Source organism: Oncorhynchus tshawytscha, linkage group LG10 (assembly GCF_018296145.1).
Source record: "Oncorhynchus tshawytscha isolate Ot180627B linkage group LG10, Otsh_v2.0, whole genome shotgun sequence".
Classification (NCBI taxonomy): domain Eukaryota; kingdom Metazoa; phylum Chordata; class Actinopteri; order Salmoniformes; family Salmonidae; genus Oncorhynchus; species Oncorhynchus tshawytscha.
Genome location: NC_056438.1, coordinates 81,593,160 through 81,616,267, shown reverse-complemented (window position 1 = coordinate 81,616,267; position 23,108 = coordinate 81,593,160). Strand labels below are relative to the sequence as shown.

The 23,108-nt window shown below is 46.9% G+C and overlaps 1 protein-coding gene across 1 annotated transcript in view; it reads left to right on the top strand.

Annotated features, from left to right (window-relative positions):
- Positions 1-23,108, top strand: part of LOC121847639 (metallophosphoesterase 1-like) — a 65,151-nt gene that overhangs the window by 11,614 nt on the left and 30,429 nt on the right. Inside the window, exons 5-7 of the mRNA XM_042329565.1 lie at positions 3,830-3,941; positions 5,591-5,668; positions 10,984-11,106. Of these exons, the coding sequence (XP_042185499.1) occupies positions 3,830-3,941; positions 5,591-5,668; positions 10,984-11,106 (313 nt within the window). The remainder of the gene's footprint in view (positions 1-3,829; positions 3,942-5,590; positions 5,669-10,983; positions 11,107-23,108) is intronic.

The window sequence follows — 23,108 nt, the reverse complement described above, 5'->3', positions numbered from 1 at the left end:
GTTGTCTCTCTACTGTATAAACCCTAAGGTGTTGTCTCTCTACTGTATAAACCCTAAGGTGTTGTCTCTCTACTGTATAAACCCTAAGGTGTTGTCTCTCTACTGTATAAACCCTAAGGTGTTGTCTCTCTACTGTATAAACCCTAAGGTGTTGTCTCTGTCTCTCTACTGTATAAACCCTAAGGTGTTGTCTCTCTACTGTATAAACCCTAAGGTGTTGTCTCTCTACTGTATAAACCCTAAGGTGTTGTCTCTGTCTCTCTACTGTATAAACCCTAAGGTGTTGTCTCTCTACTGTATAAACCCTAAGGTGTTGTCTGTCTCTACTGTATAAACCCTAAGGTGTTGTCTCTCTACTGTATAAACCCTAAGGTGTTGTCTCTCTACTGTATAAACCCCAAGGTGTTGTCTCTGTCTCTCTACTGTATAAACCCTAAGGTGTTGTCTCTGTCTCTCTACTGTATAAACCCTAAGGTGTTGTCTCTCTACTGTATAAACCCTAAGGTGTTGTCTCTGTCTCTCTACTGTATAAACCCTAAGGTGTTGTCTCTGTCTCTACTGTATAAACCCCAAGGTGTTGTCTCTCTCTCTACTGTATAAACCCTAAGGTGTTGTCTCTGTCTCTCTACTGTATAAACCCTAAGGTGTGTTGTATAAACCCTAAGGTGTTGTCTCTCTACTGTATAAACCCTAAGGTGTTGTCTCTGTCTCTCTACTGTATAAACCCTAAGGTGTTGTCTCTGTCTCTACTGTATAAACCCTAAGGTGTTGTCTCTGTCTCTCTACTGTATAAACCCTAAGGTGTTGTCTCTGTCTCTCTACTGTATAAACCCTAAGGTGTTGTCTCTGTCTCTCTACTGTATAAACCCTAAGGTGTTGTCTCTGTCTCTCTACTGTATAAACCCTAAGGTGTTGTCTCTGTCTCTCTACTGTATAAACCCTAAGGTGTTGTCTCTGTCTCTCTACTGTATAAACCCTAAGGTGTTGTCTCTGTCTCTCTACTGTATAAACCCTAAGGTGTTGTCTCTCTACTGTATAAACCCTAAGGTGTTGTCTCTGTCTCTCTACTGTATAAACCCTAAGGTGTTGTCTCTGTCTCTCTACTGTATAAACCCTAAGGTGTTGTCTCTCTACTGTATAAACCCTAAGGTGTTGTCTCTCTACTGTATAAACCCTAAGGTGTTGTCTCTGTCTCTCTACTGTATAAACCCTAAGGTGTTGTCTGTCTCTCTACTGTATAAACCCTAAGGTGTTGTCTCTCTACTGTATAAACCCTAAGGTGTTGTCTCTCTACTGTATAAACCCTAAGGTGTTGTCTCTGTCTCTCTACTGTATAAACCCTAAGGTGTTGTCTCTGTCTCTCTACTGTATAAACCCTAAGGTGTTGTCTCTGTCTCTCTACTGTATAAACCCTAAGGTGTTGTCTCTGTCTCTCTACTGTATAAACCCTAAGGTGTTGTCTCATCTACTGTATAAACCCTAAGGTGTTGTCTCTGTCTCTCTACTGTATAAACCCTAAGGTGTTGTCTCTCTACTGTATAAACCCCAAGGTGTTGTCTCTGTCTCTCTACTGTATAAACCCTAAGGTGTTGTCTCTCTACTGTATAAACCCTAAGGTGTTGTCTCTGTCTCTCTACTGTATAAACCCTAAGGTGTTGTCTCTGTCTCTCTACTGTATAAACCCTAAGGTGTTGTCTCTGTCTCTCTACTGTATAAACCCTAAGGTGTTGTCTCTGTCTCTCTACTGTATAAACCCTAAGGTGTTGTCTCTCTACTGTATAAACCCTAAGGTGTTGTCTCTGTCTCTCTACTGTATAAACCCTAAGGTGTTGTCTCTGTCTCTCTACTGTATAAACCCCTAAGGTGTTGTCTCTGTCTCTCTACTGTATAAACCCTAAGGTGTTGTCTCTCTACTGTATAAACCCTAAGGTGTTGTTGTCTCTCTACTGTATAAACCCTAAGGTGTTGTCTCTGTCTCTCTACTGTATAAACCCCAAGGTGTTGTCTCTGTCTCTCTACTGTATAAACCCTAAGGTGTTGTCTCTGTCTCTCTACTGTATAAACCCTAAGGTGTTGTCTCTCTACTGTATAAACCCTAAGGTGTTGTCTCTCTACTGTATAAACCCTAAGGTGTTGTCTCTGTCTCTCTACTGTATAAACCCTAAGGTGTTGTCTCTGTCTCTCTAGTATATAAACCCCAAGGTGTTGTCTCTGTCTCTCTACTGTATAAACCCTAAGGTGTTGTCTCTGTCTCTCTACTGTATAAACCCTAAGGTGTTGTCTCTGTCTCTCTACTGTATAAACCCTAAGGTGTTGTCTCTGTCTCTCTACTGTATAAACCCTAAGGTGTTGTCTCTGTCTCTCTACTGTATAAACCCTAAGGTGTTGTCTCTGTCTCTCTACTGTATAAACCCTAAGGTGTTGTCTCTGTCTCTCTACTGTATAAACCCTAAGGTGTTGTCTCTGTCTCATTACTGTATAAACCCTAAGGTGTTGTCTCTGTCTCTCTACTGTATAAACCCTAAGGTGTTGTCTCTGTCTCTCTACTGTATAAACCCTAAGGTGTTGTCTCTCTACTGTATAAACCCTAAGGTGTTGTCTCTCTACTGTATAAACCCTAAGGTGTTGTCTCTGTCTCTCTACTGTATAAACCCTAAGGTGTTGTCTCTGTCTCTCTACTGTATAAACCCTAAGGTGTTGTCTCTCTACTGTATAAACCCTAAGGTGTTGTCTCTCTACTGTATAAACCCTAAGGTGTTGTCTCTCTACTGTATAAACCCCAAGGTGTTGTCTCTCTACTGTATAAACCCTAAGGTGTTGTCTCTGTCTCTCTACTGTATAAACCCTAAGGTGTTGTCTCTGTCTCTCTACTGTATAAACCCTGAGGTGTTGTCTCTGTCTCTCTACTGTATAAACCCTAAGGTGTTGTCTCTGTCTCTCTACTGTATAAACCCTAAGGTGTTGTCTCATTACTGTATAAACCCTAAGGTGTTGTCTCTGTCTCTCTACTGTATAAACCCTAAGGTGTTGTCTCTCTACTGTATAAACCCCAAGGTGTTGTCTCTGTCTCTCTACTGTATAAACCCTAAGGTGTTGTCTCTCTACTGTATAAACCCTAAGGTGTTGTCTCTGTCTCTCTACTGTATAAACCCTAAGGTGTTGTCTCTGTCTCTCTACTGTATAAACCCTAAGGTGTTGTCTCTGTCTCTCTACTGTATAAACCCTAAGGTGTTGTCTCTGTCTCTCTACTGTATAAACCCTAAGGTGTTGTCTCTGTCTCTCTACTGTATAAACCCTAAGGTGTTGTCTCTGTCTCTCTACTGTATAAACCCTAAGGTGTTGTCTCTGTCTCTCTACTGTATAAACCCTAAGGTGTTGTCTCTCTACTGTATAAACCCCAAGGTGTTGTCTCTCTACTGTATAAACCCTAAGGTGTTGTCTCTGTCTCTCTACTGTATAAACCCTAAGGTGTTGTCTCTGTCTCTCTTCTGTGTAAACCCTAAGGTGTTGTCTCTGTCTCTCTACTGTATAAACCCTAAGGTGTTGTCTCATTACTGTATAAACCCTAAGGTGTTGTCTCATTACTGTATAAACCCCAAGGTGTTGTCTCTGTCTCTCTACTGTATAAACCCTAAGGTGTTGTCACTCTACTGTATAAACCCTAAGGTGTTGTCTCTGTCTCTCTACTGTATAAACCCTAAGGTGTTGTCTCTGTCTCTCTACTGTATAAACCCTAAGGTGTTGTCTCTGTCTCTCTACTGTATAAACCCTAAGGTGTTGTCACTCTACTGGTGAACAGGTTTGTGTCTCTCGTTGTTTTTTTCTCTAGCTTCCTATTGGTTAACAGCGTGGCGTTGCATGGTGACGGTTGTCCTATCTGCCAATCAGTGGAGAAACAGCTTCACACACTGTCCAGGGACCTCAACTGTTCACTACTACAGGTGGGTCTTCTACCACCCACACACACCCACACCAAGAGTCCAGGGACTTAAACTATTCCCAGTGAGTGCCCTCTACAACTCAGACATTTAAAGGAGTTAAAGCTGGAGTCTGATTCGTTATGACTTTCTTGAAGTGGATCCTTTGTTCGTACCCCCTCAGGGAAATTGAACTTATTCCAGAGTCCGCTCCAAGACTCCGCTGGAGGAGAAGAGGTATTCGGAGTGGACTTCTAGTCCGACTCAGGAGGCGCGCACATCATCCACCGCTTCCGAGTATATTTCTCGCTAATGTTCAGTCCCTGGATCATAAAGTAGACAAGCTCAGGGCGAGGATCTCCTTCCAGAGAGACATCAGGGATTGTAACATACTCTGTTTCATGAGAGCGTGGCTCTCTCTGGACATACTGTCCCTATCCAAACAGCCAGCTGGGATCTCAGTACAGACAGGAATAAAGAACTCTGGGAAGAAGAAAGGCGGGGGGGGGCAAAGATAACTGAACTAAATGACTTTCGTCCCATAGCACTCACTTCTGTCATCATGAAGTGCTCCGAGAGACTAGTCAAGGATCATATCACCTCCACCTTACCTGACACCCTAGACCCACTTCAATTTGTTTACCACCCCATTCAACACCATAGAACCCTCCAAACTCGTCATCAAGCTCAAGACCCTGGGTCTCGACCCCGAACCTGTGCAACTGGGTACTGGACTTCCTGACGGGCTGCACCTTAGAGACTGCACCACCCGGTTACTCAACCCTGCACCTTAGAGGATGCTACCCTATATACATAGACATGGAATCACTGGTCACTTTAATAATGGAACACTGGTCACTTTAATAATGGAACACTGGTCACTTTAATAATGGAACACTGGCCACTTTAATAATGTTTACATACTGTTTAACTCATAATTACATTACAGCCTTGTTCTAAAATGGATTTTTAAAACGTTTTTCTTCAATCTACACACAATACCCCATCATGACATCACAATACCCCATCATGACATCACAATACCCCATCATGACATCACAATACCCCATCATGACATCACAATACCCCATCATGACATCACAATACCCCATCATGACAAAGAGAAAACAGGTTTTCCTAATTTATTCAAATTTAAAAACTGAAATACCTTATTTACATAAGTATTCAGACCCTTTGCTATGAGACTCGAAATTGAGTTCAGGTGCATCCTGTTTCCATTGATCATCCTTGATGTTTCTACAACTTGATTAGAGTCCACCTGGTGGTAAATTCAATTGACTGGACATGATTTGGAAAGACACACACCTGTCTAGATAAGGTCCCACAGTTGACAGTGCATGTCAGAGCAAAAACCAAGCCATGAGGTTGAAGAAATTGTCCGTAGAGCTCCGAGACAGGATTGTGTCGAGGCACAGATCTGGGGAAGGGTACCAAAAAATGTCTGCAGCATTGAAGGTCCCCAAGAACACAGTGACCTCCATCATTCTTAAATGGAGGAAGTTTGGAACCACCAAGACTCTTCCTAGAGCTGGCTGCCCGGCCAAACTGAGCTATCGGGGGAAAAGGACCTTGGAAAATATTGCACGCGCGATAAAACATGTACCACAATGCTCCTCTCCTCTGTTTCACTTTAATGTTTTGTTATCTGCCAGAATTCTGAGTCCAGCATTATAAGAGAATACTGCCAAGACGCGTGGACCTATCCTTCTACAACACCTATCATCCTGCAGGTAGATCTTTATTACATAGTAACAACCACTACACTGTTACATAGTAACAACCACTACACTGTTACATAGTAACAACCACTACACTGTTACATAGTAATAACCACTACACTGTTACATAGTAACAACCACTACACTGTTATATAGTAACAACCACTACACAGTTATATAGTAACAACCACTACACAGTTATATAGTAATAACCACTACACTGTTACATAGTAACAACCACTACACTGTTACATAGTAACAACCACTACACTGTTATATAGTAACAACCACTACACTGTTATATAGTAACAACCACTACACTGTTACATAGTAACAACCACTACACTGTTATATAGTAACAACCACTACACTGTTATATAGTAATAACCACTACACTGTTACATAGTAATAACCACTACACTGTTATATAGTAACAACCACTACACTGTTATATAGTAACAACCACTACACTGTTATATAGTAACAACCACTACACTGTTACATAGTAACACTGTTACATAGTAATAACCACTACACTGTTATATAGTAACAACCACTACACTGTTACATAGTAACAACCACTACACTGTTATATAGTAATAACCACTACACTGTTACATAGTAACAACCACTACACTGTTACATAGTAATAACCACTACACTGTTATATAGTAACAACCACTACACTGTTATATAGTAACAACCACTACACTGTTATATAGTAACAACCACTACACAGTTACATAGTAACAACCACTACACTGTTATATAGTAAACCACTACACTGTTATATAGTAATAACCACTACACTGTTACATAGTAACAACCACTACACTGTTACATAGTAACAACCACTACACTGTTACATAGTAACAACCACTACACTGTTATATAGTAATAACCACTACACTGTTATATAGTAATAACCACTACACTGTTACATAGTAACAACCACTACACTGTTATATAGTAATAACCACTACACTGTTACATAGTAACAAACACTACACTGTTATATAGTAATAACCACTACACTGTTACATAGTAATAACCACTACACTGTTACATAGTAACAACCACTACACTGTTATATAGTAACAACCACTACACTGTTATATAGTAATAACCACTACACTGTTACATAGTAACAACCACTACACTGTTACATAGTACCCCTGTTACATAGTAACAACCACTACACTGTTACATAGTAACAACCACTACACTGTTACATAGTAACAACCACTACACTGTTACATAGTAACAACCCCTGTTACACAGTAATAACCACTACACTGTTACATAGTAACAACCCCTACACTGTTATATAGTAATAACCACTACACTGTTACATAGTAACAAACACTACACTGTTATATAGTAATAACCACTACACTGTTACATAGTAACAAACACTACACTGTTATATAGTAATAACCACTACACTGTTACATAGTAATAACCACTACACTGTTACATAGTAACAACCACTACACAGTTACATAGTAACAACCACTACACTGTTATATAGTAACAACCACTACACTGTTATATAGTAATAACCACTACACTGTTACATAGTAATAACCACTACACTGTTACATAGTAACAACCACTACACTGTTACATAGTAACAACCCCTGTTACATAGTAACAACCACTACACTGTTACATAGTAACAACCACTACACTGTTACATAGTAACAACCACTACACTGTTACATAGTAACAACCCCTGTTACACAGTAATAACCACTACACTGTTACATAGTAACAACCCCTACACTGCTACATAGTAACAACCACTACACTGTTACATAGTAACAACCACTACACTGTTACATAGTAACAACCACTACACTGTTACATAGTAACAACCACTACACTGTTACATAGTAATAACCACTACACTGTTACATAGTAACAACCACTACACTGTTACATAGTAACAAACACTACACTGTTATATAGTAACAACCACTACACTGTTATATAGTAATAACCACTACACTGTTATATGGTAATAACCACTACACTGTTATATAGTAATAACCACTACACTGTTATATAGTAATAACCACTACACTGTTATATAGTAATAACCACTACACTGTTATATAGTAATAGCCACTACACTGTTACATAGTAATAACCACTACACTGTTACATAGTAACAACCCCTATTAAATAGTAACAACCACTACACTGCTACATAGTAATAACCACTACACTGTTACATAGTAATAACCACTACACTGTTATATAGTAACAACCACTACACTGTTACATAGTAATAACCACTACACTGTTACATAGTAACAACCACTACACTGTTACATAGTAATAACACTACACTGTTACATAGTAACAACCACTACACTGTTACATAGTAATAACCCCTGTTACATAGTAACAACCACTACACTCTTATATAGTAATAACCCCTGTTACATAGTAATAACCACTACACTGTTACATAGTAACAACCCCCGTTACATAGTAATAACCCCTGTTACAAAGTAATAACCACTACACTGTTACATAGTAATAACCCCTGTTACATAGTAATAACCCCTCTTACATAGTAATAACCCCCGTTGCATAGTAATAACCCCCGTTACAGAGTAATAACCCCTGTTAAAGTAATAACCACTACACTGTTACATAGTAATAACCCCTGTTACATAGTAATAACCCGTTACGAAGTAATAACCCCTGTTACAAAGTAATAACCACTACACTCTTACATAGTAATAACCCCTGTTACGTAGTAATAACCCCTGTTACATAGTAATAACCACTACACTGTTACATAGTAATAACCCCTGTTACATAGTAATAACCCCTGTTACATAGTAACAACCACTACACTGTTACATAGTAACAATCCCTACACTGTTACATAGTATTAACCACTACACGGTTACATAGTAATAACCCCTGTTACATAGTAATAACCCCCGTTACATAGTAGTAACCCCTGTTACATAGTAATAATCCCTGTTACATAGTAACAACCCCTGTTACATCGTAACAACCACTACACTGTTACATAGTAATAACCCCTGTTACATAGTAACAACCACTACACTGTTACATAGTGATAACCCCTGTTACATAGTAACAACCACTACACTGTTACATAGTAACAACCCCTGTTACATAGTAACAACCACTACACTGTTACATAGTGATAACCCCTGTTACATAGTAACAACCACTACACTGTTACATAGTAATAACCCCTGTTACATAGTAACAACCACTACACTGTTACATAGTAATAACCCCTGTTACATAGTAACAACCACTACACTGTTACATAGTAATAACCCTGTTACATAGTAACAACCACTACACTGTTACATAGTAATAAGTTACATAGTAACAACCACTACACTGTTACATAGTGATAACCCCTGTTACATAGTAACAACCACTACACTCTTATATAGTAATAACCCCTGTTACATAGTAATAACCACTACACTGTTACATAGTAACAACCCCCGTTACATAGTAATAACCCCTGTTACAAAGTAATAACCACTACACTGTTACATAGTAATAACCCCTGTTACATAGTAATACCCCATGTTACAAAGTAATAACCACTACACTGTTACATAGTAATAACCCCTGTTACATAGTAATAACCCCTGTTACATAGTAATAACCCCTGTTACAAAGTAATAACCACTACACTGTTACATAGTAACAATCCCTACACTGTTACGTAGTATTAACCACTACACTGTTACATAGTAATAACCCCTGTTACATAGTAATAACCCCTGTTACATAGTAATAACCCCTGTTACAAAGTAATAACCACTACACTGTTACATAGTAATAACCCCTGTTACATAGTAATAACCACTACACTGTTACATAGTAACAACCCCCGTTACATAGTAATAACCCCTGTTACAAAGTAATAACCACTACACTGTTACATAGTAATAACCCCTGTTACATAGTAACAACCACTACACTGTTACATAGTAACAACCACTACACTGTTATATAGTAACAACCACTACACTGTTATATAGTAACAACCACTACACTGTTACATAGTGATAACCCCTGTTACATAGTAACAACCACTACACTGTTACATAGTAATAACCCCTGTTACATAGTAACAACCACTACACTGTTACATAGTAACAACCACTACACTGTTATATAGTAACAACCACTACACTGTTATATAGTAACAACCACTACACTGTTACATAGTGATAACCCCTGTTACATAGTAACAACCACTACACTGTTACATAGTAATAACCCCTGTTATATAGTAACAACCACTACACTGTTACATAGTGATAACCCCTGTTACATAGTAACAACCACTACACTGTTACATAGTGATAACCCCTGTTACATAGTAACAACCACTACACTGTTACATAGTGATAACCCCTGTTACATAGTAACAACCACTACACTGTTACATAGTAACAACCACTACACTGTTACATAGTAACAACCACTACACTGTTATATAGTAACAACCACTACACTGTTACATAGTAACAACCACTACACTGTTACATAGTAACAACCACTACACTGTTATATAGTAACAACCACTACACTGTTACACTGTTACATAGTAACAACCACTACACTGTTACATAGTAACAACCACTACACTGTTATATAGTAACAACCACTACACTGTTACATAGTAACAACCACTACACTGTTACATAGTAACAACCACTACACTGTTACATAGTAACAACCACTACACTGTTATATAGTAACAACCACTACACTGTTATATAGTAACAACCACTACACTGTTACATAGTAACAACCACTACACTGTTACATAGTAACCACCACTGTTACATAGTAACAACCACTACACTGTTATATAGTAACAACCACTACACTGTTATATAGTAACAACCCTACACTGTTACATAGTAACAACCACTACACTGTTACATAGTAACAGCCACTACACTGTTATATAGTAACAACACTACACTGTTATATAGTAACAACCACTACACTGTTACATAGTAATAACCCCTGTTACATAGTAACAACCACTACACTGTTACATAGTGATAACCCCTGTTACATAGTAACAACCACTACACTGTTACATGTTAATGCCCCTTCATGCTTCAAGAGATAAAGCGAGGAGAGTTAGTGCCCTGCTTTCAAGACGCTGCAGTTGTTTCTAATTTTCAAATGTATCTGGAACTTGTGACGTCGTCTTTTGTGTTTTTCTGTACTATTTCATGTACCTGTTGGAAAGCCAGGTATTCCACAGCTTTTCCTGTCTGTTTCTCCCTCAGCATTACCCTCTGTACCGGGTGAGTGATGCGGGCTGTACGGGTCGGGATGCTGCTCCTCCTGAAGAGCGCCACCTGCTGTTCAGAGAGAAGTATGACGTGCTGTCTCAGGAGGCCTCTCACAGGGTATGTGGACCACTGATAGACTGGTCCCAGATCAGTTTGAGCTCTTGCCAACCTCCATTGCTGTTATTTTCAAGCGCAATATGTTTTGAATAATAACTGACAGGGAGATGACATGACAACATGAACAGACTGGCAGTCACGATGGTCATCATGTTTTTAGTTTTTAGTCATTAAGAACAAATTCTTATTTACAATGACAGCCTAGGAACAGTGGGTTAACTGGTCTAGGAACAGTGGGTTAACTGGTCTAGGAACAGTGGGTTAACTGGTCTAGGAACAGTGGGTTAACTGGTCTAGGAACAGTGGGTTAACTGGTCTAGGAACAGTGGGTTAACTGGTCTAGGAACAGTGGGTTAACCTGGTCTAGGAACAGTGGGTTAACCTGGTCTAGGAACAGTGGGTTAACCTGGTCTAGGAACAGTGGGTTAACCTGGTCTAGGAACAGTGGGTTAACCTGGTCTAGGAACAGTGTGTTAACTGGTCTAGGAACAGTGGGTTAACTGCCTTGTTCAGGGGGCAGAACGACAGATTTTTACCTTGTCAACTTGGGGATTCACCCCAGCAACCTTTCGGTTACTGGCCCAACGCTCTAACCACTAGTCTACCTGCCTCTAACCACTAGTCTACCTGCTGCCGCACTAGGCTACCTGCCTCTAACCACTAGTCTACCTGCCTCTAACCACTAGGCTACCTGCCTCTAACCACTAGTCTACCTGCCTCTAACCACTAGGCTACCTGTCTCTAACCACTAGGCTAGTCTACCTGCTGCCTCACTAGTCTACCTGCCGCCCCACTAGGCTACCTGCCTCTAACCACTAGGCTACCTGCCTCTAACCACTAGTCTACCTGCTGCCCCACTAGTCTACCTGCTCTAACCACTAGTCTACCTGCCTCTAACCACTAGTCTACCTGCCTCTAACCACTAGGCTACCTGCCTCTAACCACTAGGCTACCTGCTGCCCCACTAGTCTACCTGCCGCCCCACTAGGCTACCTGCCTCTAACCACTAGGCTACCTGCCTCTAACCACTAGTCTACCTTCCTCTAACCACTAGGCTACCTGCCTCTAACCACTAGTCTACCTGCCTCTAACCACTAGTCTACCTGCCGCCCCACTAGGCTACCTGCCTCTAACCACTAGGCTACCTGCCTCTAACCACTAGGCTACCTGCCTCTAACCACTAGTCTACCTGCCTCTAACCACTAGGCTACCTGCCTCTAACCACTAGTCTACCTGCCTCTAACCACTAGTCTACCTGCCACCCCACTAGGCTACCTGCCTCTAACCACTAGGCTACCTGCCTCTAACCACTAGTCTACCTGCTGCCCCACTAGTCTACCTGCATCTAACCACTAGTCTACCTGCCTCTAACCACTAGTCTACCTGCCTCTAACCACTAGGCTACCTGCCTCTAACCACTAGGCTACCTGCTGCCACACTAGTCTACCTGCCGCCCCACTAGGCTACCTGCCTCTAACCACTAGGCTACCTGCCTCTAACCACTAGTCTACCTTCCTCTAACCACTAGGCTACCTGCCTCTAACTACTAGTCTACCTGCCTCTAACCACTAGTCTACCTGCCGCCCCACTAGGCTACCTGCCTCTAACCAGTAGGCTACCTGCCTCTAACCACTAGGCTACCTGCCTCTAACCACTAGTCTACCTGCCTCTAACCACTAGTCTACCTGCCTCTAACCACTAGTCTACCTGCCTCTAACCACTAGTCTACCTGCCTCTAACCACAAGTCTACCTGCCTCTAACCACTAGTCTACCTGCTGCCCACTAGTCTACCTGCCGCTAACCACTAGGCTACCTGCCTCTAACCACTAGGCTACCTGCCTCTAACCACTAGTCTACCTGCTGCCCCACTAGTCTACCTGCATCTAACCACTAGTCTACCTGCCTCTAACCACTAGTCTACCTGCCTCTAACCACTAGGCTACCTGCCTCTAACCACTAGGCTACCTGCTGCCCCACTAGTCTACCTGCCGCCCCACTAGGCTACCTGCCTCTAACCACTAGGCTACCTGCCTCTAACCACTAGTCTACCTTCCTCTAACCACTAGGCTACCTGCCTCTAACCACTAGTCTACCTGCCTCTAACCACTAGTCTACCTGCCGCCCCACTAGGCTACCTGCCTCTAACCACTAGGCTACCTGCCTCTAACCACTAGGCTACCTGCCTCTAACCACTAGTCTACCTGCCTCTAACCACTAGGCTACCTGCCTCTAACCACTAGTCTACCTGCCTCTAACCACTAGTCTACCTGCTGCCCCACTAGTCTACCTGCCGCCCCACTAGGCTACCTGCCTCTAACCACTAGGCTACCTGCCTCTAACCACTAGTCTACCTGCTGCCCACCACTAGTCTACCTGCATCTAACCACTAGTCTACCTGCCTCTAACCACTAGTCTACCTGCCTCTAACCACTAGGCTACCTGCCTCTAACCACTAGGCTACCTGCTGCCCACTAACCCCACTAGGCTACCTGCCTCTAACCACTAGGCTACCTGCCTCTAACCACTAGTCTACCTTCCTCTAACCACTAGGCTACCTGCCTCTAACCACTAGTCTACCTGCCTCTAACCACTAGTCTACCTGCCGCCCCCACTAGGCTACCTGCCTCTAACCAGTAGGCTACCTGCTCTAACCACTAGGCTACCTGCCTCTAACCACTAGTCTACCTGCCTCTAACCACTAGGCTACCTGCCTCTAACCACTAGTCTACCTGTCTCTAACCACTAGTCTACCTGCTGCCCCACTAGTCTACCTGCCTCTAACCACTAGGCTACCTGCCTCTAACCACTAGTCTACCTGCCTCTAACCACTAGGCTACCTGCCTCTAACCACTAGGCTACCTGCCTCTAACCACTAGTCTACCTGCCTCTAACCACTAGTCTACCTGCCTCTAACCACTAGTCTACCTGCCTCTAACCACTAGTCTACCTGCCTCTAACCACAAGTCTACCTGCCTCTAACCACTAGTCTACCTGCTGCCTCACTAGTCTACCTGCCGCCCCACTAGGCTACCTGCCTCTAACCACTAGGCTACCTGCCTCTAACCACTAGTCTACCTGCTGCTAACCACTAGTCTACCTGCATCTAACCACTAGTCTACCTGCCTCTAACCACTAGTCTACCTGCCTCTAACCACTAGGCTACCTGCCTCTAACCACTAGGCTACCTGCTGCCCCACTAGTCTACCTGCCGCCCCACTAGGCTACCTGCCTCTAACCACTAGGCTACCTGCCTCTAACCACTAGTCTACCTCCTCTAACCACTAGGCTACCTGCCTCTAACCACTAGTCTACCTGCCTCTAACCACTAGTCTACCTGCCGCCCCACTAGGCTACCTGCCTCTAACCACTAGGCTACCTGCCTCTAACCACTAGGCTACCTGCCTCTAACCACTAGTCTACCTGCCGCTAACCACTAGGCTACCTGCCTCTAACCACTAGTCTACCTGCCTCTAACCACTAGTCTACCTGCTGCCCCACTAGTCTACCTGCCGCCCCACTAGGCTACCTGCCTCTAACCACTAGGCTACCTGCCTCTAACCACTAGTCTACCTTCCTCTAACCACTAGGCTACCTGCCTCTAACTACTAGTCTACCTGCCTCTAACCACTAGTCTACCTGCCGCCCCACTAGGCTACCTGCCTCTAACCACTAGGCTACCTGCCTCTAACCACTAGGCTACCTGCCTCTAACCACTAGTCTACCTGCCTCTAACCACTAGGCTACCTGCCTCTAACCACTAGTCTACCTGCCTCTAACCACTAGTCTACCTGCCGCCCCACTAGGCTACCTGCCTCTAACCACTAGGCTACCTGCCTCTAACCACTAGGCTACCTGCCTCTAACCACTAGTCTACCTGCCTCTAACCACTAGGCTACCTGCCTCTAACCACTAGTCTACTCTAACCACTAGTCTACCTGCTGCCCCACTAGTCTACCTGCCTCTAACCACTAGGCTACCTGCCTCTAACCACTAGGCTACCTGCCTCTAACCACTAGTCTACCTGCCTGCCCCACTAGTCTACCTGCATCTAACCACTAGTCTACCTGCCTCTAACCACTAGTCTACCTGCCTCTAACCACTAGGCTACCTGCCTCTAACCACTAGGCTACCTGCTGCCACACTAGTCTACCTGCCGCCCCACTAGGCTACCTGCCTCTAACCACTAGGCTACCTGCCTCTAACCACTAGTCTACCTTCCTCTAACCACTAGGCTACCTGCCTCTAACTACTAGTCTACCTGCCTCTAACCACTAGTCTACCTGCCGCCCCACTAGGCTACCTGCCTCTAACCAGTAGGCTACCTGCCTCTAACCACTAGGCTACCTGCCTCTAACCACTAGTCTACCTGCCTCTAACCACTAGGCTACCTGCCTCTAACCACTAGTCTACCTGCCTCTAACCACGAGTCTACCTGCTGCCCCACTAGTCTACCTGCCGCCCCACTAGGCTACCTGCCTCTAACCACTAGGCTACCTGCCTCTAACCACTAGGCTACCTGCCTCTAACCACTAGTCTACCTGCTGCCCCACTAGTCTACCTGCCTAACCCCCACTAGGCTACCTGCCTCTAACCACTAGTCTACCTGCCTCTAACCACTAGGCTACCTGCCTCTAACCACTAGGCTACCTGCCTCTAACCACTAGTCTACCTGCCTCTAACCACTAGTCTACCTGCCTCTAACCACTAGTCTACCTGCCTCTAACCACTAGTCTACCTGCCTCTAACCACAAGTCTACCTGCCTCTAACCACTAGTCTACCTGCTGCCTCACTAGTCTACCTGCCGCCCCACTAGGCTACCTGCCTCTAACCACTAGGCTACCTGCCTCTAACCACTAGTCTACCTGCTGCCCCACTAGTCTACCTGCATCTAACCACTAGTCTACCTGCCTCTAACCACTAGTCTACCTGCCTCTAACCACTAGGCTACCTGCCTCTAACCACTAGGCTACCTGCTGCCCCACTAGTCTACCTGCCGCCCCACTAGGCTACCTGCCTCTAACCACTAGGCTACCTGCCTCTAACCACTAGTCTACCTTCCTCTAACCACTAGGCTACCTGCCTCTAACCACTAGTCTACCTGCCTCTAACCACTAGTCTACCTGCCGCCCCACTAGGCTACCTGCCTCTAACCACTAGGCTACCTGCCTCTAACCACTAGGCTACCTGCCTCTAACCACTAGTCTACCTGCCGCTAACCACTAGGCTACCTGCCTCTAACCACTAGTCTACCTGCCTCTAACCACTAGTCTACCTGCCTCCCCACTAGTCACCTGCCGCCCCACTAGGCTACCTGCCTCTAACCACTAGGCTACCTGCCTCTAACCACTAGGCTACCTGCCTCTAACCACTAGTCTACCTGCTGCCCCACTAGTCTACCTGCCGCCCCACTAGGCTACCTGCCTCTAACCACTAGGCTACCTGCCTCTAACCACTAGTCTACCTGCCTCTAACCACTAGGCTACCTGCCTCTAACCACTAGTCTACCTGCCTCTAACCACTAGTCTACCTGCTGCCCCACTAGTCTACCTGCCGCCCCACTAGGCTACCTGCCTCTAACCACTAGTCTACCTTCCTCTAACCACTAGGCTACCTGCCTCTAACTACTAGTCTACCTGCCTCTAACCACTAGTCTACCTGCTGCCCCACTAGTCTACCTGCCGCCCCACAGGCTACCTGCCTCTAACCACTAGGCTACCTGCCTCTAACCACTAGGCTACCTGCCTCTAACCACTAGGCTACCTGACTCTAACCACTAGTCTACCTGCTGCCCCACTAGTCTACCTGCCTCTAACCACTAGTCTACCTGCCTCTAACCACTAGTCTACCTGCCGCCCCACTAGTCTACCTCCCTCTAACCACTAGTCTACCTGCCTCTAACCACTAGTCTACCTGCCGCCCCACTAGTCTACCTGCCGCCCCACTAGGCTACCTGCCTCTAACCACTAGTCTACCTGCCTCTAACCACTAGTCTACCTGCTGCCCCACTAGTCTACCTGCTGCCCCACTAGGCTACCTGCCTCTAACCACTAGTCTACCTGCCTCTAACCACTAGTCTACCTGCCTCTAACCACTAGTCTACCTGCCTCTAACCACTAGTCTACCTGCCTCTAACCACTAGGCTACCTGCCTCTAACCACTAGTCTACCTGCCTCTAACCACTAGGCTACCTGCCTCTAACCACTAGTCTACCTGCTGCCTCACTAGTCTACCTGCCGCCCCACTAGGCTACCTGCCTCTAACCACTAGGCTACCTGCTGCCCCACTAGTCTACCTGCCGCCCCACTAGGCTACCTGCCTCTAACCACTAGGCTACCTGCCTCTAACCACTAGTCTATCTGCCTCTAACCACTAGGCTACCTGCCTCTAACCACTAGTCTACCTGCCTCTAACCACTAGGCTACCTGCCTCTAACCACTAGTCTACCTGCTGCCTCACTAGTCTACCTGCGCCCCACTAGGCTACCTGCCTCTAACCACTAGGCTACCTGCCTCTAACCACTAGTCTACCTGCCTCTAACCACTAGGCTACCTGCCTCTAACCACTAGGCTACCTGCCTCTAACCACTAGGTCTACCTGCCTCTAACCACTAGTTTACCTGCTGCCCCACTAGTCTACCTGCCTCTAACCACTAGTCTACCTGCCTCTAACCACTAGGCTACCTGCCTCTAACCACTAGGCTACCTGCCTCTAACCACTAGGCTACCTGCTGCCCCACTAGTCTCCCTGCCGCCCCACTAGGCTACCTGCCTCTAACCACTAGGCTACCTGCCTCTAACCACTAGTCTACCTGCCTCTAACCACTAGGCTACCTGCCTCTAACCACTAGGCTACCTGCCTCTAACCACTAGGCTACCTGCCTCTAACCACTAGTCTACCTGCCTCTAACCACTAGTCTACCTGCCGCCCCACTAGGCTACCTGCCTCTAACCACTAGGCTACCTGCCTCTAACCACTAGTCTACCTGCCTCTAACCACTAGTCTACCTGCCGCCCCACTAGGCTACCTGCCTCTAACCACTAGGCTACCTGCCTCTAACCACTAGTCTACCTGCTGCCCCACTAGTCTACCTGCCTGCCCCCACTAGGCTACCTGCCTCTAACCACTAGGCTACCTGCCTCTAACCACTAGTCTACCTGCTGCCCCACTAGTCTACCTGCCTCTAACCACTAGTCTACCTGCCTCTAACCACTAGTCTACCTGCCTCTAACCACTAGGCTACCTGCCTCTAACCACTAGGCTACCTGCCTCTAACCACTAGTCTACCTGCTGCCCCACTAGTCTACCTGCCTCTAACCACTAGTCTACCTGCCTCTAACCACTAGTCTGCCGCCCCACTAGTCTACCTCCCTCTAACCACTAGTCTACCTGCCTCTAACCACTAGTCTACCTGCCTCTAACCACTAGTCTACCTGCCGCCCCACTAGGCTACCTGCCTCTAACCACTAGTCTACCTGCCTCTAACCACTAGTCTACCTGCTGCCCCACTAGTCTACCTGCTGCCCCACTAGGCTACCTGCCTCTAACCACTAGTCTACCTGCCTCTAACCACTAGTCTACCTGCCTCTAACCACTAGTCTACCTGCCTCTAACCACTAGTCTACCTGCCTCTAACCACTAGGCTACCTGCCTCTAACCACTAGTCTACCTGCCTCTAACCACTAGGCTACCTGCCTCTAACCACTAGTCTACCTGCTGCCTCACTAGTCTACCACCGCCCCACTAGGCTACCTGCCTCTAACCACTAGGCTACCTGCTGCCCCACTAGTCTACCTGCCGCCCCCACTAGGCTACCTGCCTCTAACCACTAGGCTACCTGCCTCTAACCACTAGTCTATCTGCCTCTAACCACTAGGCTACCTGCCTCTAACCACTAGTCTACCTGCCTCTAACCACTAGGCTACCTGCCTCTAACCACTAGTCTACCTGCTGCCTCACTAGTCTACCTGCCGCCCCACTAGGCTACCTGCCTCTAACCACCAGGCTACCTGCCTCTAACCACTAGTCTACCTGCCTCTAACCACTAGGCTACCTGCCTCTAACCACTAGGCTACCTGCCTCTAACCACTAGTCTACCTGCTGCCCCACTAGTCTACCTGCCTCTAACCACTAGTCTACCTGCCTCTAACCACTAGGCTACCTGCCTCTAACCACTAGGCTACCTGCCTCTAACCACTAGGCTACCTACCTGCCCCACTAGTCTAACCCTGCTACCCCACTAGGCTACCTGCCTCTAACCACTAGGCTACCTGCCTCTAACCACTAGTCTACCTGCCTCTAACCACTAGGCTACCTGCCTCTAACCACTAGGCTACCTGCCTCTAACCACTAGGCTAGCTGCCTCTAACCACTAGTCTACCTGCCTCTAACCACTAGTCTACCTGCCGCCCCACTAGGCTACCTGCCTCTAACCACTAGGCTACCTGCCTCTAACCACTAGTCTACCTGCTGCCCCCACTAGTCTACCTGCCGCCCCACTAGGCTACCTGCCTCTAACCACTAGGCTACCTGCCTCTAACCACTAGGCTACCTGCTGCCCCACTAGTCTACCTGCCGCCCCACTAGGCTACCTGCCTCTAACCACTAGGCTACCTGCCTCTAACCACTAGTCTACCTTCCTCTAACCACTAGGCTACCTGCCTCTAACTACTAGTCTACCTGCCTCTAACCACTAGTCTACCTGCCGCCCCACTAGGCTACCTGCCTCTAACCACTAGGCTACCTGCCTCTAACCACTAGGCTACCTGCCTCTAACCACTAGTCTACCTGCCGCTAACCACTAGGCTACCTGCCTCTAACCACTAGTCTACCTGCCTCTAACCACTAGTCTACCTGCTGCCCCACTAGTCTACCTGCCGCCCCACTAGGCTACCTGCCTCTAACCACTAGGCTACCTGCCTCTAACCACTAGGCTACCTGCCTCTAACCACTAGTCTACCTGCTGCCCCACTAGTCTACCTGCCGCCCCACTAGGCTACTAACCACTAGGCTACCTGCCTCTAACCACTAGTCTACCTGCCTCTAACCACTAGGCTACCTGCCTCTAACCACTAGTCTACCTGCCTCTAACCACTAGTCTACCTGCCGCCCCACTAGTCTACCTGCCGCCCCACTAGGCTACCTGCCTCTAACCACTAGTCTACCTTCCTCTAACCACTAGGCTACCTGCCTCTAACTACTAGTCTACCTGCCTCTAACCACTAGTCTACCTGCTGCCCCACTAGTCTACCTGCCGCCCCACTAGGCTACCTGCCTCTAACCACTAGGCTACCTGCCTCTAACCACTAGGCTACCTGCCTCTAACCACTAGGCTACCTGACTCTAACCACTAGTCTACCTGCTGCCCCACTAGTCTACCTGCCTCTAACCACTAGTCTACCTGCCTCTAACCACTAGTCTACCTGCCGCCCCACTAGTCTACCTCCCTCTAACCACTAGTCTACCTGCCTCTAACCACTAGTCTACCTGCCGCCCCACTAGTCTACCTGCCGCCCCACTAGGCTACCTGCCTCTAACCACTAGTCTACATGCCTCTAACCACTAGTCTACCTGCTGCCCCACTAGTCTACCTGCTGCCCCACTAGGCTACCTGCCTCTAACCACTAGTCTACCTGCCTCTAACCACTAGTCTACCTGCCTCTAACCACTAGTCTACCTGCCTCTAACCACTAGTCTACCTGCCTCTAACCACTAGGCTACCTGCCTCTAACCACTAGTCTACCTGCCTCTAACCACTAGGCTACCTGCCTCTAACCACTAGTCTACCTGCTGCCTCACTAGTCTACCTGCCGCCCCACTAGGCTACCTGCCTCTAACCACTAGGCTACCCTGCCCCACTAGTCTACCTGCCGCCCCACTAGGCTACCTGCCTCTAACCACTAGGCTACCTGCCTCTAACCACTAGTCTATCTGCCTCTAACCACTAGGCTACCTGCCTCTAACCACTAGTCTACCTGCCTCTAACCACTAGGCTACCTGCCTCTAACCACTAGTCTACCTGCTGCCTCACTAGTCTACCTGCCGCCCCACTAGGCTACCTGCCTCTAACCACTAGGCTACCTGCCTCTAACCACTAGTCTACCTGCCTCTAACCACTAGGCTACCTGCCTCTAACCACTAGGCTACCTGCCTCTAACCACTAGGCTACCTGCCTCTAACCACTAGTTTACCTGCTGCCCCACTAGTCTACCTGCCTCTAACCACTAGTCTACCTGCCTCTAACCACTAGGCTACCTGCCTCTAACCACTAGGCTACCTGCCTCTAACCACTAGGCTACCTGCTGCCCCACTAGTCTCCCTGCCGCCCCACTAGGCTACCTGCCTCTAACCACTAGGCTACCTGCCTCTAACCACTAGTCTACCTGCCTCTAACCACTAGGCTACCTGCCTCTAACCACTAGGCTACCTGCCTCTAACCACTAGGCTAGCTGCCTCTAACCACTAGTCTACCTGCCTCTAACCACTAGTCTACCTGCCGCCCCACTAGGCTACCTGCCTCTAACCACTAGGCTACCTGCCTCTAACCACTAGTCTACCTGCTGCCCCACTAGTCTACCTGCCGCCCCACTAGGCTACCTGCCTCTAACCACTAGGCTACCTGCCTCTAACCACTAGTCTACCTGCTGCCCCACTAGTCTACCTGCCGCCCCACTAGGCTACCTGCCTCTAACCACTAGGCTACCTGCCTCTAACCACTAGTCTACCTGCTGCCCCACTAGTCTACCTGCCTCTAACCACTAGTCTACCTGCCTCTAACCACTAGTCTACCTGCCGCCCCACTAGGCTACCTGCCTCTAACCACTAGGCTACCTGACTCTAACCACTAGTCTACCTGCTGCCCCACTAGTCTACCTGCCTCTAACCACTAGTCTACCTGCCTCTAACCACTAGTCTACCTGCCGCCCCACTAGTCTACCTCCCTCTAACCACTAGTCTACCTGCCTCTAACCACTAGTCTACCTGCCGCCCCACTAGTCTACCTGCCGCCCCACTAGGCTACCTGCCTCTAACCACTAGTCTACCTGCCTCTAACCACTAGTCTACCTGCTGCCCCACTAGTCTACCTGCTGCCCCACTAGGCTACCTGCCTCTAACCACTAGTCTACCTGCCTCTAACCACTAGTCTACCTGCCTCTAACCACTAGTCTACCTGCCTCTAACCACTAGGCTACCTGCCTCTAACCACTAGTCTACCTGCCTCTAACCACTAGGCTACCTGCCTCTAACCACTAGTCTACCTGCTGCCTCACTAGTCTACCTGCCTCTAACCACTAGGCTACCTGCCTCTAACCACTAGGCTACCTGCTGCCCCACTAGTCTACCTGCCGCCCCACTAGGCTACCTGCCTCTAACCACTAGGCTACCTGCCTCTAACCACTAGTCTATCTGCCTCTAACCACTAGGCTACCTGCCTCTAACCACTAGTCTACCTGCCTCTAACCACTAGGCTACCTGCCTCTAACCACTAGTCTACCTGCTGCCTCACTAGTCTACCTGCCGCCCCACTAGGCTACCTGCCTCTAACCACCAGGCTACCTGCCTCTAACCACTAGTCTACCTGCCTCTAACCACTAGGCTACCTGCCTCTAACCACTAGGCTACCTGCCTCTAACCACTAGTTTACCTGCTACCTAGTCTACCTGCCTCTAACCACTAGTCTACCTGCCTCTAACCACTAGGCTACCTGCCTCTAACCACTAGGCTACCTGCCTCTAACCACTAGGCTACCTGCCCCCACTAGTCTCCCTGCCGCCCCACTAGGCTACCTGCCTCTAACCACTAGGCTACCTGCCTCTAACCACTAGTCTACCTGCCTCTAACCACTAGGCTACCTGCCTCTAACCACTAGGCTACCTGCCTCTAACCACTAGGCTAGCTGCCTCTAACCACTAGTCTACCTGCCTCTAACCACTAGTCTACCTGCCGCCCCCACTAGGCTACCTGCCTCTAACCACTAGGCTACCTGCCTCTAACCACTAGTCT